The 19642-nt window shown below is 42.4% G+C and overlaps 1 protein-coding gene across 3 annotated transcripts in view; it reads right to left on the bottom strand.

The window, feature by feature from the left end:
• The window catches only part of SNTG2 (syntrophin gamma 2), a 213471-nt gene that overhangs the window by 86161 nt on the left and 107668 nt on the right, over window positions 1–19642 (bottom strand). For all 3 annotated transcript variants that reach the window (XM_083495623.1, XM_083495624.1, XM_083495625.1), the window contains exons 5-6: window positions 18070–18113; window positions 17919–17960 (exon numbers count right to left, since the gene is read on the bottom strand). In XM_083495623.1, coding sequence (XP_083351749.1) covers window positions 17919–17960; window positions 18070–18113 — 86 coding nt within the window. The remainder of the gene's footprint in view (window positions 1–17918; window positions 17961–18069; window positions 18114–19642) is intronic.

Raw genomic sequence — 19642 nt, 5'->3', positions numbered from 1 at the left:
GAGAGAGTGAGAGAGCTGAATTCAAGTTAGATGCTGAGATTAGACATACGTGGGCAGGGGACTCTGACTAACTGAATAGATTCCTATAGGAGTTATCTGTCAGTGGGGACAGATAGTGAATTGGCTCTCAGTTTGAGATAGGTTCTATTTACCTGAGGGGACCATTAGGATTCTAGAAGGGTCTGGGACTGTTTTATGGGTAGTGTAAGGCAACAGCCGTGCTAGAAAGAATTTATGTGTCCAGTGACAGCTTTAAAGCCTGAGGTTAAGAAAGATCTTCAATATCTCCACAAAGACTGTTTGCTTGAAACAAGGTGTTGTGCCTTTCAAAAGCAACCATTAAGCTGTAACTTCACTGAGTGTAAACAAATAAAGTTCTAGTTTTCTTCCAAGAATGTCTCATCTCTACTTAGATCCACTGGTCGAGGGTTAAGTGGCCACTTGTTTTGCTTCACTTAATTATAATACTTGTCTGCTGTTAAACATAAGCACTAACACAAACAGTTAATTTAAGACCTCTGCTGTGAGAATACAAGACGATGTCTAATAACACACCTATAAATTACAGGCTATAATAATGGCCAGATCACACAGTTCCCATCTTAAGCGAGGGTGTCTGTATTCCCTGAATGATCATTTGCCTTGCCAGCTTGGCCATCCTCTTCCAAGATGGCTACCTTGCATGTGCTGCCAGTATCACCATGTTTTCCATGGAACTGAGAGATATGGAAGGAGTTAGACACAGATTACTGGGAAGGAAGAAGTCCCACTTTCTCTAGCAGTAAGCAGTGCAATAAAGGGGAGGCTGCAGAGAGATAAGCAGCAAAGGGGAGCTCATCTGCTTAATCAATAATAGTGGAATTATTCCACTTTTTGCATTTCTAATTATTAAGGAAAGGCAAGCTTTATACACAGGTATCACCTGAGTTTGGCCTCTAATATTCCGCACTTTCTTCTCTTCCAAAAGAACAGATGAACCAGATAGGGAATGTCTTTCCAATAGAGGCCTACCTGGCACTGCCTGCCTGTCAACACACTGTAATGATTTGGCTGTTTGGACAGGCCTTTGGGCTTTGTGAGAATTGATTCTTTAGAGCTAACCATTTGCTATTTGTTGCCATGGTTATGCATTTCACCACTGAACTTTTAAACGACTGCCATTTTTCTATTATTACTTTTACTGTTTTGCATTTTTTTTGTTGCCTTGGCAGTCTCGGAGATGGGGAAAGTGGGATAAATATTATTTCAGGTAAATAAACTAATCCCCTTGCTGACTGTCTTGGACCAATCACGGATCATTGTCCTTCTCTCATCATCAGTTGTCCTTTTAGGGGGTTGCTATCAGCCTGAAAGCACAGAGGTAAAATTATACTATTTATATTGCACACAACTCCTGATTTAGGCATGCCCAAATGTCATGTGATCATGCATACACATGGTGCCGAACCTGGAACTAGCCCCAAAATGTCATGGAAAGGGGTGGAGCAGGCTTACATGTGCTCTACCGAGGTGTGTGTAGGGATCCTTTATCACTTAACATGATGAGTCAAGAGTTCCAACTCCCGCCCCCCAAAGGAGGTTTAGCCAGGAATTGTTGATTGGCTTTCAGTCATATCAGTCTCAACATATTTATTCTTATTCTTCTTTCTGTAAACTGCTTTGAGGTTTTTTTTACCTAAAGCAAACCATAATTGACATATCATCCCTACTCATTGTGGTACACTGTAAAATACTGCAGCAGCCAAAACACACAAGAGGAAGATTGCACATGAAATTTTGTATATACAAATGATACCCAATAAAGCTCAACATCCTGCTGGATAACATGTTTTATAGGAATTTATGAAAGATCTAGAAGCTGGAGTAATATAAGATTCCTCCAGAATGTCTTTCCAATTATTTCTCCTCAACATTATCATCACCCTCCATTTTGGAATATGCATTTGTGGGTCTAAAAACTTTATTACTGATACTAGCTATCACACATTTCTCAGCCATCCTTTTGAATAATTCAAAACTCTGAGTGTGGGCAGCAGGAGATGTGGGTCTCAAGAGCATGATACTGTTTATTGGACTGTTGACTTGATTAACACAATAAGGAAATGGTTACAATTCAAAGAGCCTTCAAGTACTTTAAGCGATATTGATTTCACTGAATTTCAGCATGCTTAACCATCTCTGGTTTCTATCTACTATCTTAAGTAGGCTTACTATACATTTTATTGAAAAACACATTTGTGTTCCTTGCTTCATTTCATTCTTTTATGAATATACCCTTCTTCATGTATTAGAGAAAAGTACAACTCTCACTGCTGACTTTAATGCAATATGACATAGGAGCCTTTGACTCAGGAAAAAGAGATAGTTGCCTTAAGGAAGCCAGTTGGGGAACATGAGTAGGTCACGATTTCTGTGAATTTGAAAGCATTTTACTTTATTTTTAAGTTAACGTTTTAACTTATAGTTAACTTAGAGTTAACTTAATGCTTGTTATACTTCTTTATTATTTAAGATTTTTCTACCTTTAATGTGTCCTTGACAATTTTTAAAGAATATCTCTGAAACAGTTTGTTTAATGATCTATATTCAGCTAATGAATGGCCACTGTATCTGTGATCCAAGCCAAGATAATGCAAAGGATTTAGGACTAAACTAGATCTAATGTACGGAGACCCATTGTGAAATTCCCTTTTTAAAACAAAAACATAATAAGAAGTTCATCTGGTGCTTACATTGTTTTTCCCCCAAGACCAAATACCTTATTTTGCCAAACTTTTCAGCTTTAATTTTGATTCTGTTGGGTTTTTTTAATGCTCCTTTGCAGTGGCGTAGCGTGGGGGGTGCAGGGGGGGCCGGCCGCACCGGCCGCAACATCGGGGGGGGGGGCGCTCACACTCGCAGCTCTCTGCCCCTACCTGGCTCACTCACTCTCTCTCACTGCAGTGCTGGCTGTGCGAATCCGATCCGAGCTGCTGGGTCGCCGCCCACTGTGGAGGGGGTGGGTGCCAGGCGTGTGATGCGGAGAGTGAGCGAGGGACTATCTGGGGGAGGGACAGTGCAGCGGCCGCCCAGCGCAGCGCTGAGCGTGGGAGAGAACCACACCAGACCAGACCAGGCAGCAGCAAGAAGAAGCTGGCAGCGGCGGCAGGTTAGGGGTTAGGGGGCGCAAATTACTTGCCTTGCCCCGGGTGCTGACAACCCACGCTATGTCGCTGCTCCTTTGAGATTTGCTACCTTATTAGTTTATTGCGATGTTACTTAATGCTAATAATTTGGCTGTATGTTTTCTTTTTATGTATTGGCGCAGGAAATTTGATTGAAGGGTCTTTTAAAATGCCATAAATAAATAAGCAAGCCTTGTTGGGGGGCTTTTTGGCATGACAAAGATAATTGGCATTTCACCCAACCCTATCAAAACCAGGTGTTTTTGATGCCTGTAATTTTAATGAATACTTTTCTAATCAATATAAAGAATTTGTGAAACTTCTAAACATCAAATGGCAAATATGAATGAAATAGTGCAAAACGAAACAGTTCTGCTGAAGCCTAAGGGCAAATTTTCACAGTCTGGTTCATAAGGAAGGAAACTGTTAGAAGCCTTATGGACACATACTTGATATTTTTAAATAGGGAAGGGGAAAGGCATATTCCTGAGAATACTTGGCATGGAGCACTGAATAGCATTTAGTTTTTGCATATTTTTTGTTTAAAGATTTGTAACTGAAGCATTAGAAAACTCCATTATGAGCTCCACAGTAGGGTTGCCATATGTCCGATTTCCCCTGGACACATCCTCTTTTTTCAGGGTCACAATTTCTGTCCAGGCAGATTTTTAAAATTGGGCAAAAGATCTGGGTATTTTGGTTTGGTTTGTGCACACCAGATATACTGTACATATGTATGGCGGTATAGACACACACATATATGTAACACACACATACAACATGGTTCATGTTCAGCTCAAATTCAAATTCATCCATATGATCCTCAAAATCCTCCCCCCCCCGCAGTCATAGAATCAGAATGGTAGAGTTGGAAGAAGGTTACACATTGACAAAAATGCTCACTTGCACTACAGATTCAAGAACATGGCTATGAGCAATATATCAATGCTTCTGTGGCCTACATTTAGGAGTATTTAAAATGAGAGTTGTCACAGTGACTGGTAGTTAGAAGTCAGCAAAGGTGTCTTTTTGGCTTGCTGAAATATGGCAACCCTAGTGTACAGCAGAAGAAAAAAGTTCACAGTAATGTATTGGTCACATAGTGAATAGGAAGACACAATAGAGTTTTTACCTTATTGGGCTAAATCAGATGAAACAAGAAATAACGATTCAGCTTACACAAGATTCAGGCCTGCATGCTCGATTTCTTCCTCTTCACCCTCTTTCACATACCACAGGAGAGGAAGAAATTGAGCATGCAAGCCTGAAGAGAGGCTTGAAGGCAACATGAGTGAGAACACATCTCCGATTATAAATTCAGACCCTGGCATGTTTCAAATCATAGTTTAAACAAATCACAGTTCTCCAAGTTCAGATGACAACGGAATTATGGTTAGTTTAAAAGCAAAGTACAGGCCACTCCCCATTTACATGGGGGTTACGTTCCAAGGAATTGCATGTTTAAGTGAAATCGTATATATTGGGAAAACCATTGAAAAAGCCTGCAAACACCCTCTAAACCAGGGGTCAGGAACCTTTTTCAGCCGTGGGCCAGTCCACCATCTCTCAGACCGTGTGCTGGGCTGGACTATATTTTGAAAAAAATAATGAAGGAATTCCTATGCCCCATAAATAACCCAGAGATGCATTTTAAATAAAAGGACACATTCTACTAATGTAAAAACACACTGATTCCTGGACTGTCCGTGGGCCAGACTGAGAAGGCGATTGGACCGCACCCGGCCCATAGGCCTTAGGTTGCCTACTCCTGCTCTAAACCTATGGAAACCCTTTGAAAATGCAAAAAAAAAACCCCAAACTCCACCACAACCGCTCTCTCCAAACCTCCTTTCTCAAACTCGAAATGTCCATAGGACTCAAAAGTTGGTGCAAGGGCTCGTGGGATTGCTAGACACCATTTCTGTCATTTTCTTTTAGGGCCATTTTTTTGCTCCCCTTTCTGGTTTCATGGTGATGCACACATGCACAGTTGTGTGTGCCTTGATCGTGCATAAGTGCGAAGTTTTCAATCCCCTCTTTTGCCATTTGAAGAAGGAACAGAAGGAAAGGGGAAATATCTGATCCCAAGATGCAGGCAGAATCATTCACTGTCGTACCTGGTCCAAGTCCTGTTGCTCATCAAACAGGGGCTGAGAGTCTCTGAGGAAGTCTTGCCTGAGAGTAGAACCCACATACAAAGGCAGGGAATCCAGAGGATCACAGAGCCAAGGGTCCAGTCCAGAGGTCAAGAAATCCAAATGGAGAGCAGGAAGCAGTGGGGAATTACAGGTGCTGTTTCCAGCATCTGACTGCTGCTGAGAGCTCTGTTTAAAGGCCAGACCCAGCTGGTTCTCATCAGTGCCTTCTTCTCTGTGAAGGCTGATCAGCTTCAGGTGGAGTCACTTCTCCCCCTTCTCCTCCTTCAGGCTGCTGATCAGCAGGTCGAAGCTGCCTCCTGGCCCATGACATTCACTTAGCGTTCACATGGTTCCCTATAGTGTCTGATCCATGCTTTTAAGACAAAGAACCATATATGTGGATATACTGACTCATTTATGAGTTTGAGCTAGTGCAGCAAAGTCTTCCCACTACTAATCAGGTATTTTAACACACAATGAGAAAAAGTGATTCATTAGCTACTGAGCTGGACTTGGGCGTAAGAGAAATGCTGAATTAGGCACTTCACAGAAATATATGTCCATTCTGATTTATGCTTACTCTTTCTGTTGTCACTTGAGCATGCTGATACTTCTCTGTTGTTTCTCAGTGGCCCCATTTTGTCACCAATCATATTAATCAATTGCCCACCTAGGTTTGCTTTTAAAGGGAACAATGCCTCCTGGTAATTTGTTGCTCTAGAAGAATCTCATCCAAATTCAAAGAATATAGAGACATTCTCAATTTCCCCACACCACAGGGTGGAGATAATAGCACATATTAGCCATTGTGGGAGACATTTAGCTGTGCGCAATTCTTTTGTAGCTATGAGAATGTTTGAATGACCCAATCACATGCTCAGGGCCTGGTGGAATTCTTTACCCTTCCAGCACAATGCTAACTCCTTGGGAAATATCCTTTTGATTAGGCCCAGACCCCTTGGCTGGCTGCCCCATGTAAAAATAGTTCATGGGCAAGAAGCTTGAACACAGCTGGGAAAACTTCTACAGGATGCCAATATCCACTTAATTGTAGTATTGTCATTGAGTCAGCTATAGAAATACTATTATATAGAAATTTGTATGAATAGGACTATACATGGGGAGTATATATATATGTATGATGTTTTTTCCTTCTATTTTATCCCAATTGCAAAGAAAGTCAAATAGTGTTGACAGATTTAATCCCTGCCCCCATGCCCCCAAAAAGATTTTGTATGCATTTATTAAATGGGTTATTTGAACACTGAAAATATTTCTACACACACCTCTGAAGCAATCTTCGGGAATGAAAAAACACACACGTTAGTTTACACCTGCTTCATATAACCATATGGTCTGAAAAAGTCTACAGTGGTGCCTCGCAAGATGAAATTAATTCGTTCCGCGAGTTTTGTCGTCTTGCGATTTTTTTCGTCTTGCGAAGCACGGTGTCGGGAAAGTTTTGGAAAAGCTTCAAAAATCACCAAAGTCTTTAAAAACCTCAAAAACACCGCGTTCTATGAGTTGCTCCTCGAAGTCAAGTCGCAACTGTATTAACGGTGTTAAGAAAAAGGAAACAAACTTGCAAGATGTTTCCGTCTTGCAAAGCAAGCCCATAGGGGAAATCGTCTTGCGAAGCAGCTCAAAAAACAAAAAACCCTTTCGTCTAGCGAGTTTTTTGTCTTGTGAGGCATTCGTCTTGCGAGGTACCGCTGTATTATGCTACATTTGCTTATTTATTTAGTCTGAAAACTTTCAAAGCAGAAATTAAAAGCACAACAATACAAAAATTAGGAAAATATTTGGAATCAAAGGCATTACAAGCAGTCACAACATAGCACACAATATACAGACTCAAAATCTAAGAGGTCTAAAATATCTTAGAAGTTTTAGGAAGTCCAGCTAAAGTTTAAAAATGCCTTCACTAAGCACTAAAAAGACATCAGGTATGCTGTTATGCGAGTCTCCATGGACAAAGCACTCCACAGATAGGATCTGCTACAATGGCAAAAGGTCCTAAATCTCACTGTTAGTCACTCCAGACTCCAACAAATGAAAATTGCAGAGTATATTGCAAAAATCCAGGAATAAAGAAGACTTAAAACACTGGGAATGTTCTGCTGAACATTCTGCACATCAAGAAGTTCCAATGCCGGTGGGTATTTTTATCTGTGGATGATTTAGTGTCTTTGTGGATGGTTCATGCCTCAAAGTGACCTCCACTGTATGCCAATCCCACAACTGATTTTCTCATTTCTTTTTCTCTCACACTTTCAAGCCTTAGATTATGACGAAGCAGTTGCTGCTTCTACTGTTCTTCAAAGTCTCATCACAGATCACCAGTTTGGTGCTGAATCTGCTTTGGTTGCCCTGATGGATGGTCTTTATTGGGGGGGGGGGTGATCCTGTTGCTCTTGCTAGATCTCTCATTGGCTTTTGATACCATGGGATCCTCCTGGACCATCTACAGGCAACTGGCATTGGTGGAACTGTTCTACAGTGGTTCCAATCTTATCTCCAGGAGGTAGTGCAGGATGTGTGCTTTTTTGGCCCCCAGGCTCTTTCCAATCTACATGAAGCTATTGGGCATGGTCACCGGGAAATTTAGAGTGAGGTGTCATCAGTACGCTGGTGATACCAAATTCTATTTCTCTGCAGCATCTGAATCAGGAATGGCTGAAAAGGCTCCTGCGTCTGAATGCAGTGGCTAATACAACTGAGCCTGAATCTGTACAGTATTTTACAGAATGCAATAGTCTACAGCAAGCAAAGCTGAAACTCCTGCCTACTTTCCCTTCCTGCAGCAATACAGATCTGTATTCAGCTTCCACTGTGTTTGTCTGGTGAGCCAGTGTGGTGTAGTGGTTAAGAGCGGTAGTCTCGTAATCTGGTGAACTGGGTTCGATTCCCCGCTCCTCCACATGCAGCTGCTGGGTGACCTTGGGCCAGTCACACTTCTCTGAAGTCTCTCAGCCCCACTCACCTCACAGAGTGTTTGTTGTGGGGGAGGAAGGGAAAGGAGAATGTTAGCCGCTTTGAGACTCCTGAAGGGGAGTGAAAGGCGGGATATCAAATCCAAACTCTTCTTCTTCTTCTTCTTCTTGTCTTGGGCATAGGGCTTACTTATTCTGCAGAAGTTCATATTTTCCCCTTTGTGTACAAGACCTGTTCTGTATCCATCCTTTTGGTGTAAAGTTGACAACAAGTTCACATAAAATGTTTCTTGGTTCATATAGCAATTCACCCTTGAGGGGTGAAACAACTGCTTGTTAACTACCAGTCGGTTCAGATGTGAAACTCAGCAGAGGTAGACACATGGTAAAGTGTCATTTTAAATCTAAGGACATCTACAAACAACCCAATTCACTCTTGAGTGTTTTTCATTTTCTGGAGTGCACTCAAAACTGAAACTGCATAGGTGAAGCAACAGGAGAATCAAATCAGAATGCAAATGAAAAGCGGTTTCAACCAACAGAATAAATTCATACCTCAGCAGACTCCCATTAGCCCAGCCAGCATGACTCACGGTCAGGGATAATGGGAATTTTGGTCCGGCAACATCTGAAGAGCCACCAATTCCCCATCCCTCATATAGATATAGCAACTAAAAGGTTCAGGGTAAAAGATCCCAATGCCTTGCCATCATGAGGCCATAATATGGCATAATTTGATGGGTGGCTTCTGGCAAAAATAGAACTCTGCTCTAGTAGTCTCTCACATGCAGGCAGCCACTGGACCTGATGTTTCCTGATTCCAACATGACACAAGTGTATTAAAGTGAACTTGCATAGTACTGCTGAGAAACGAGAAAGAATGAAGGTGTAGACCAGCCTTTCTCAACCTGTGGGTCCCCAGATGTTGTTGGACTACAACTCCCATCATCCCTGCACTCTGGCCTTGCTAGCTAGGGGTGATGGGAGTTGTAGTCCAACAACATCTGGGGACCCACAGGTTGTGGAAGGCTGGTGTAGATAATCCTTTCAATGTTGCCTTCCTTCACTTATACAATGGTCTTTCAGGACCAAAGGCAAGCTGGTGCAATGTTGCCATTTCCTATCGGCAAGGGCTTGGATAGGGCATTGCTTTTGACTAGCTTCCTAAAGATCAGATACTCCTTGAGCAGCTGTGAAGCAAACCAACAGTTCTCTGGGTGCAGACAAAGCTAACCTGTTAGATGTAGCTGTAAAATAAAGCCTTGGTAGATTTCAGGGAGAATACTATAAAATGGACGGTTGTTAATGGATATTTGTTAATATTGCCTTATGATACAAATTAATATTTGCTGGGGTTTGGGAAGTAGGGGGGGGGAGCCTCCTCCTGAGAGCGATAACAGATGTTGTTAGTTTCAGCTAGATAAACTGTGATCAGTTGGTTCTGTATGAGCACCGAAGCAAATAATTTTTTTTGCAAGAGAGAACTGTGCTAATTTGAGCTCACAAGAGACTGACAAGATTTAAAGTGAAAATGACAACGGAACACTGTTAAGACAGCAGGAACATAATTTGTTCCCTAATTTTCACCCCCCCCCAATAATAATAATTCCGATTCTGATTTTGAGAGTCAGTGTGATGTAGTGGTTAGAGAGCTTGGGAGACCAGAACTCAAAACCCTACTCCGCCTTGAAGCTCGCTAGGTGACCTTGGGCCAGTCACTGCCCCTCAGCCTTTTAGGGTTGCTGTGAGGATAAAATGGGAAGCAGGAGAAGTCTGAATACGACCTTGAGTTCCTTGAAGGGAAGATGGGACATAAATGTAATAAATAAATGCAATAAATAATATTTTGCATATGACTCTCTGTACCAACTAAATAACCCAAGGCATGATGGGTTCAATGTTCAGACACATTTGGAAGGTTTTTTTTTTTTTGGGGGGGGGGGAGGGATAATTATTTGAGTGGCCCAATTAAAGTCAGATGATTGAGGAATGGTCTTTAACAGAAGCAAATGTCATACTTTGTGCACTGAAAGCATCTACCAGGTCAAACCATTGGCCTGTCTAGTTTGGGGTTGGCTACACTGGCTCGCAGTGACTCTCCATGACTTTTCAGACAATGGTATTTTGTAGCCCTACTTGATGATTTCAGGGATCGAACCCTTCAGTATGGAAACCATGTGCTCTACCACTGAACTATGGCAGTTCTCCACAAAAAAAGCCACCCACTAGGTTTTTAACCTTTTCACTGTAGCTCCTTGAACCTTCTGAAAAGCAGTTTGGGGATCTTTCAGGAAAGTGTTCAGTGAAATTCAATGGTGCTTACAATATAGCCAGTGGAAATATGGAAAACGATGAACCCTGTATATGAGAGCAAAGAGTCTTCTGCTTTTTCACAGCACATGTGGGTTTGAAGCCCCAGTGGGTTGCTGCCATTAAGTTAAGTTGAACTTAGCAGGCATAGGATAGAGAATAAAGAAGAAGTGCTGAGCTCCCCCCCCCCTCAAAATACATAGTTAAGAAAAACTCGATTTAGAACAGGTTTTAGACAGACTGTTTTGTGTCCTTCTTAAATATATGCATAAACACAAGAGTGTTCTTCTGTCTGTTGTATTCTACTGTCTACATTAACTGCTTTTTTCCTTCATTGCACAGCCTCAGTTTATCACTTCAATACTCTGAGTCCACACACATTCTTACTGGTTTAACGATGATAACATAAGAATGGGCCTTACATTAATTGCTAACTTAGGTCCCCTTTCACAAAAATCATCCAAGTCACTTGGGTAATAGAGGGACATTGCCTATAAAGTTTCAAATTAAATTCTTGCTAATAGTCGCTATAATCATTTCAGCTTCTTATAATGTGACAAAATTATCATGAATCCGGCATGACTTTTGTTCAGTTATTAAGTTCTTACCATGTCAAGTGAAGTGATTTGAAGCAAAAAATGCTTTTATTGGATTTTCTTTAATCCTTTTTGCAATGTAATGTCATGCGGTGTAATTTTCCCTTCTCAGAATAATATTAATGGTTGTCATTGTAGAGATACTATACTAGTGGCAGATAATCCACCAGAAAGAAATTGCAATAGACAAATGCAAATTTCATTTAAAACTTGGAATAGGTTTTGTTTCCTGGTTTCCAGGTACTAGAAGGTACAACTCAAGACCCTCCAAGTGTCCCTATTTTCCAGGGACATGCCTGATTTAGAGAAGATGTCCCAGTTTCAGATTTGATCCCAGAATATCCTGCTTTTCCATAGGATGTCCCTATTTTCATTGGACAAATGTTGGAGGGTATGGAGTTATCTGACCCCTGAGCTATCTCAAGGCAATCCTGTACAGTACAGGGAAGTTTTTTTAATGTTTAATGTTCAATTATGTTTTATATATGTTGGAAGCTGCCCAGAGTGCTGGGGCAACCCAATAAGATGTGCGGGGTATAAATAGTAAAATTATCATTATGGAATGGGGCAACCCTATTTTCATCAGAGAAATGTTGGAAGGTATGCAACTCTGGCATTTTAAAGAATGACAGCCTCCACAATTCTGTGAAAATTAGTACAGGAGAGTGAGTGCACTAAAAGTAAGAGCGCAATTGTATTAGGTAAGATCAGGAGCGCTGATAACTGAAGTTCAGAATCCAAAACACGAAAATAAATATTTATGAAACAATGCTGTTATAATAGACAACAGGATGGCATTTGAGATGTTCAAAGTAACAAGAATAGGTTCAACAGTGACATTTGTTTCAGACATACAAGCTCAGCGGTGATCCAAATGTGAACAGAAAGAAGGATTATACTTCTCTAGAGTATGTAATTAGGTCACAGCTCCTTGCATTAGCAAAATAGGTAGAGGGGCTAAGAAGGGTGCAGAAGGAGAGGTCATGGTAGAAGCGAATCCCTCAATACACATAGGCTAGGCCTCTTAGGTATTCATGAAAGGAATCAAAGGACAGGAAGAAGGGCGCATACGCTAAACCATTTAAATCACTGGATACTGCAGGTTCCATGCGTGCATTGCTCTCATACTGCTAGCAAATATACAGTCACAGCTGCTGAAAATGTGACAAAGGCCTGAAGGCAGCCTGCCACTCATTTCCCTTCAGTCTCACAAGATGTTCTCTGTGAGGCATAAGTCTTCACAGAAGATCCTCTAAGGCAGGCATCCCCAAACTCGGCCCTCCTGCTGTTTTGGGACTACAATTTTAATCTGTGATATTTTAGTGTATTTTTTGTTTCTATGGAAGCCGCCCAGAGGGGCTGGGGAAACCCAGCCAGATGGGCAGGGTACAAATAATAAACTATTATTATTATTATTATTATTATTATTATTATTATTATTATTATTACAATTCCCATCATCCCTGACCACTGGTTCTGTTAGCTAGGGATGATGGGAGTTGTAGTCCCAAAACAGCTGGAAGGCCGAGTTTGGGGATGCCTGCTCTAAAGTCTGAGAGAAACTGCTTTCAGGCTTAGGGGAGGAAACGAGATCCAGAAGGGCACCTTTAAGTGTTTGTCCTATTAGCCTACCTCAGACACATGATTATTTTACTAGTACCGTATTTTTCACCCTATAGGACACACTTTTCCCCCTCCAAAAATGAAGGGGAAATGTGTGTGCGTCCTATGGGGCGAATGCAGGCTTTCGCTGAAGCCTGGAGAGCGAGAGGGGTCGGTGCGCACTGACCCCTCTCGCTCTCCAGGCTTCAGGAAGCTCTGCGCAACCCTCGGGAGACCGGCTCTGAGGGTTGCGCAGAGCTGCCTGCAGTCCCGGGATCAGCGCAGCTCTGAGCGGCCATCGGGAGCGGGGCGCTAAGTCCCGCCCTGCTCCGGATGGCGGCGCAGAGCTGCCTGCAGTCCCGGGATCAGCGCAGCTCTGCGCGGCCACCAGGAGCCAGGGGTGAAGCCCCGCCCCGCTCCGGATGGCGGCGCAGAGCTGCCTGCAGTCCCGGGATCAGCACAGCTCTGCGCGGCCACCGGGAGCCAGGTGCTAAGTTCCGCCCCGCTCCGGATGACGGTGCAGAGCTGCCTGCAGTCCCGGGATCAGCGCACTTCTCCCCATCGCCAGCCCCACAAGCTCGGGGGACAGCGGGGAGGCAGAGCGTGCCATCCCACTGTTCCCCGACCTGGTTCTTCCAGCCCTGCACCTGGGGGGGAAATAATTTTTTTTTCTTTATTTCCCCCCCAAAAAACTAGGTGCGTCCTATGGGCCGGAGCTTCCTATGGGGCGCAAAATACAGTAACTGGCATTAAATGAGGGCTGGGGAACGCTTTCTTCTGTTTATAGCAAAACATATATACCACTTTATTGTGATAAACCTCTATGTGGTTTACAAAAATATATAATGCAGCATTAAAATTATTGATAAAAAATAAGTATTTAAAATATCCTGAAGATGATTAAAACTGACAGTTGCTAAAAAGAAATAAAACACATGTAGCCTCGTCGTGTCTGGACAGACTTGTCTAAAAAATGTTGGTGCCAAAAGGAACACAGCAAAAGTGGCTTGCTAGTGTAAATAGAGAAAGAGAGCTCCAAAGTATAGGTAAAGGTAAAGGTAAAGGTAAAAGGACAGCTGACCATTAGGTCCAGCCATGGACGACTCTGGGGTTGTGCGCTCATCTTGCTCTATAGGCCGAGGGAGCCAGCGTTTGTCCGCAGACAGCTTCCGGGTCATGTGGCCAGCATGACTAAGCCGCTTCTGGGGAACCAGAGCAGCGCACGGAAACGCTGTTTACCTTCCTGCTGGAGCCGTACCTATTTATCTACTTGCACTTTGATGTGCTTTCGAACTGCTAGGTTGGCAGGAGCAGGAACCAAGCAACGGGAGCTCACCCCATCACGGGGATTCGAACCGCCAACCTTCTGATTGGCAAGACCTAGGCTCTGTGATTTAACCCACAGCTCCATCTGTGTCCCTAAAGTGTAGGTACAGCCACAATCTTTTAAAAATGCATTTTTTAGAAGTGCTCAGCAAATATTAACTGGCACCTGTAAAAGGGCCACTTCCACAGTTTTCAATGAAGGGTTACTGACCCATGGGAAGAGCCCACTGGAACCAACAGTGGGGAAAGTCACCCCTGCTTTTCGCTCTCCCCTTCAATAGGTACCGCTCCGGTGGGAAGGTAAACGGCGTTTCCGTGCGCTGCTCTGGTTCGCCAGAAGCGGCTTAGTCATGCTGGCCACATGACCCGGAAGCTGTATGCCGGCTCCCTCGGCCAATAAAGCAAGATGAGCGATGCAACCCCAGAGTCGGTCATGACTGGACCTAATGGTCAGGGGTCCCTTTACCTTTAAATAAAATGTTAACTAACACTAGGGCTGACCATTTCTTGATGAGATTTAGGCTTGAGCAGACATACCCAGAACTGTGCTGTTAAAGGGGCATTTTTTAAAATGAGTGTTTGGCTTTTCCAAGCAGGATGTGTTGCTCTTGAAGTCTGTAAATTGCATTTAACAAGACTATAACTACTGAGAGAGAGAAATGTTGTTTCCACTTTAAGCTTAAAAGGTAAAATAAATATAGGTATAGAATGCATAAAAAAGGGTTACGAAAAGCTTCAGAGCTGATTTGGATAATCATATCTCAGCTTAATCTTGGCACCGATAGGATTGAGGTTCTTGCCTGCACAAACAAACCTGTTACACTCCATTTTGAAGCATGAACAATTAAACCAGAAAACCTTTAGCTAACCATAGTTATTGTTGTTGTTGCTGCTGCTGTTTGCCATTACTAGGAAACTATGGTTACCGGTTTCAAACCATATTTAATAGCATGGCTTGTGCTAAAGTTGATAATTATGGTTTCACAGTTTGGCTAAAACAGGAAACTATGGCTAACTAAACATTTCCTGATATTTTACAAATTCTTAGTTTCAAGGCACAAGAACTTCCTGGGCTTTCCCTCTCTGCAGCTCCTTCAGACCTTAGAAGTCTGTGTGAGATTGGTGTCCAGAATGGACAACAATTAAATTAAATTAAATTAAATTAAATTAAATTAAATTAAAAGCACATTTTATGTGTCTGGATAATCTTTGTAGAAGAACTTTATAGACGAATGAAGGAAATAACATTGAACTTCTTATTGTGTGGCTTCTGAGCACCATGAGCTAGGCAAATTCACAATACAAACCAGATTTTTTTGTATTTCTGATTTGGGGTGCCCATGAGTGGTGTCCAATTTTCTCTCAGTATAGAACGACTACACCTTACTACAAGGGGCTGAAATTCAAAGCAAGCAAGCAACCAGTTGTGAACTGAGACCACTATTTGCGACCTAGGTCGCTTCCAGCCTATCAGTATTTGGGGAGCAAAATTCATCTTACACAACTGTAGAGCAAAATATCTGTTCCCTACCCCCCCAAAAATCTGGATTGATGGAACATTGTATGCTACCCTAAAAAGGAGGGTGGAATAACCTACCCACAAAAAGTCAAAATAAATGCTTAATAAACAGGTGGTTGTGCAAGCGGCCTTAGTTGCTAGTAACCACAGCTGTCCTTTGCCATTCTGCTTCTGCTGAGGCAAAGCCTTTGCTTTGTAAATTGCTGGATTTGCTTTATGTGTTACCTTCCTATTTCAGCTTACATGGTCTTTTCTTTGCATTGCAATTTGCTACATCATGCTGCCTGACCTGACTTGCACTTTGATTTCTTCAGCTGAACGAGAAACCCATTGGTCTCCTCACTTCTGAGGAACGTTTTGTTGTCCACCCAAACAGGTGCATCTCTTGATCTTTGCATTGGTATGAAGAGTTTAGCAGAAATTGAAGTGCAACAGATTGAAGGATTTAGTTATGTGTGCTGCAGTGTTCAAAAGGCTTTCAATTCAATCCTCTTTTCTTGGAGGGGATTTTGCCTTCCAGGCTGTGTAAAATTAGTTGCTGAGCCACCAATTAAGTTCTAAAGTGTGATGATGCTTTGCAGTTTGGGATGCAGCCAAGTACCAGATAGACAAGGGCGAATCTACACCAGTATTAAGTGCAAATAATGCAGGTAAAATAACAAGAGAAGCACCTTAAGATCGAAGATGAATTAATATACTGGAGGGACTGATAGACGACACAGAAGTCTGTTCCCAGTTTAAAATTCAATTTTTTCAACATATCCTTCTCCAACCTCAGTTAATCTACCATTTCTCAAGTGGCCACAACTAACTGCAAATTCAGACTTTGCTTTTCTGTGTTCTGCCTTTCTTGGTAGATGCAGAGGCATATCAAAACTGGCTAATGAATTAGACAGGATGAGCTAATGTGGATCCACTGTCTTAAAAAAGAAAAACAGAAAAGGAAAAGAAACATGGGGTGATTTAAGCAATTATTTGTATGATTAGTTCTGATTATGTTTTTTCATTACAAGTTTCTTAGGAGTTACAGGTTCCCTGCTCCTTCTTTTCTATGTGTGTGTGGCAACTGAATGGCGTTAATGGGAGTATCTTCCTCCCTTCCTTACCTAATTTCCATGATGGAGGGGAGGGAGAGTAGAGGTCTCACATGTGAATAGCCAGCACAAATATATAAATGTGTGTGTGTGTGTGTGTGTGTGTGTGTGTGTGTGTGTGTGTGTGTGTGTAGACTTCATCCATGTGAAGAAATATGCCAACAGCTCAGGACCACAATACTTCAAGGACCGCCTCTTTCCATATGAATCTACCCAGACCCTGAGATGACCTTCTGAGGCCCTTCTTCATGTGCTTCCTCCAAGAGAGGTCCAGACGGTGGCAACACGAGAACGGACCCTTTCTTCAGTGGCTCCTTGTCTGCGGAATGCTCTCCCCAGGTGCTAGGCAAAAACGTTCCTCTTTAGCCAGGTCTTTGGTTGATTTGATTGACATCCTATGCCCTTTTAAAATGTGTTTGGTGTTTGTGTGTTATTGGGTTGTTGTTGTTTTTCTTTTGATTATGATTATGTGCTTTGTGGTTTTATACAGTGGTACCTCTGGTTATGAACTTAATTCATTCCAGAGGTCCGTTCTTAACCTGAGGTACCACTTTAGCTAATGGGGCCTCCTGCTGCCACTGCGCCACTGCCACGCGATTTCTGTTCTCATTCTGAGGTAAAGTTCTTAACCCAAGGTACTACTTCCGGGTTAGCGGAGTCTGTAACCCGAAGTGTTTGTCACCCAAGGTGTTTGTAACCCGAGGTATTCTGATTTTATCCTGTGAACCACCCTGAAACCGACGGGTATAGGGTGGTACAGTGGTGCCTCGCAAGACGAAAAGAATCCGTTCTGTGATTCTCTTCGTCTAGCGGTTTTTTCGTCTTGCAAAGCAAGCCCATTGAAGGATTAGCGGATTAGCGCTATTAGCGCTTTTAGCGGCTTATCTGCTGATCAGATCAGCTGATAAGCGGCTTAGCGGCTTAGAAAAAGGGGGGGAAGGAAAAAAAACCAGCAGGAACTCGCAAGACATTGTCGTCTTGCGAAGCAAGCCCATAGGAAATTCGTTTTGCGAAGCACCTCCAAAACGGAAAACTCTTTCGTCTAGCGAGTTTTCCGTCTTGCAAGGCATTCGTCTTGCGGGGCACCACTGTATATAAATTCAATTAAATAAATAAATGGCTATGTAACTTTAAAAAGTGTGCTGAGAACTGTACACTGGCAACACATCAACATTAACATCCTAAGTAACATACAGGAAACAGTGGTAAAGAAACAATCTAAGGAGTAGAACTTACCACTTCTTCATGGGTGGCACCTTCTACGTTTATGCCATTAACCTAAAAATGTCACAAAACGGTTATTTGAAATATCGGATTAATATCAGAATGTTATACAAGCATCAAAATAGTAGCATACTTTTGAAGCAGTTGTGTAGAGTAAACTGACCTGTATTACTGCATCTCCTATAAATAACATCCCTGACTGGTCCGCTGTAGAGTTATTTGAAGAAAAGAAAAACCACACATTAATTGAGAGACTTACAATAAGGACATATTTCTTGCAGCAGTTTGTCTTAAGCAGGGTTATTGTACAAGTCACTTCTACAACTGCCTCTCTTGTAAAAATGCCAGCAGCATAGCAATCACCCAGCAAAGCTAAATAGATTGGTAGCAATTCTAAGGAAATTAAGAGGGCTGATTTCCAGTCACAAAAGATTATTTAATATGGAACACAAATGTCACTTCCCACTAATGATGGATTTCATTAAATTATGGAGGAAATATAATTCACATTTTTCATTAGCTTTGGTAGGACAGTAAAATAGGAATTCTGCCTCCCTTGTTCTTTCCTCCTGAAAAGATGTGCAGAGGCTGCTTTCATCAAGGAGGTTGCACAAAGAATTTAATAAAGCAATTTAGTGTGAACTTTGAATCCACTTCACTGAATAGAGTAACCCGATATATTATTTCAACCAGTAATTTGCGAAGTTTCTGCAACACGAAATTAATGTGAATGTCACCTTGCCAGCTGCATGCATAACTAAAGCAGCATACAATCTCTCCTATTCTAAGAAACACGTTTTTTAAAACCTTGTCTCTCATCATAGCACTGTTGATTTTCACTCATATTTTCAATGGCTTCCTAGAACGTTGCTCTAATTAGAAAAAGGAAATAGTTAAAAACAGCATAAATCAAGGTCTACGGTCTAGTTCAGAGATGTGCTGCTGCCCTCAGTTTTCCTACAAGTGAACAGTGATGGTTCACTCTGGACTGACTCCCTCCTCCTTTCAAAAATCTGGATGTTCATGTAATTACCAGCACCCTGTAAGTCTCCAAACCTTCTTCCCTGGCACTTCCTGCTGTAATGGCTGTCATAGCAGCAGCAGACATGGTAGGCGGGATCTCTCTCTCTCTTTCTCCATGCTTCTGCTTGTCACTGGGATCAAATGCTGCCATGGCAACGTTCAAGTCACCAGAAACCCCAAGGAAATCTGATTTCCATACTAACATCAGGTGCCCTTGGGAAACTGCAGGCCCACAACTCCAGAGACCCAATGCGTTTCCCCCTAGGAAATTTGGTGCTCTGGGGAACTTAGCAGATCCGGGGCTCCGAGCTTGTGAGACCCTTTCAAGTGTCGAGCAGGAGTGGGAAGAAAATACGTCCCCATTCAGATTTACCACCAACAGAGTGGAAGTTGTTTCCTGGTGGTATCTTACCATTCTGCTTTGTTAAATATGCGAATATAGAAATCATACGGGAGGAGGACCCTGCTTCATGATTCATTTCCAGTGAACCAGCATTTGCTCTCCTTCCCACCAGCTGATAGGCAGATGAAAGGATTGACACAGATAGCCCCAGAAGTGTATTTATGCAAATTAATGAGGAAGAGTCTATGAATGGCTGCTAAGTATGATGACTATACTGTCTCCAGGAACAGAGGCACAATGCATCTGAATACCAGTTGCCAGGCATCCACAGTCAGAGAGGGCTATTGTCCCCATTTGCTGTTTGTGGACT

Source organism: Podarcis liolepis (genome assembly GCF_965112155.1).
Source record: "Podarcis liolepis genome assembly, chromosome: 3".
In the NCBI taxonomy this organism is placed as follows: Eukaryota; Metazoa; Chordata; class Lepidosauria; order Squamata; family Lacertidae; genus Podarcis; species Podarcis liolepis.
Note: the sequence above shows the minus strand (reverse complement) of the source record. Positions and strands in the feature narration are given on the sequence as shown.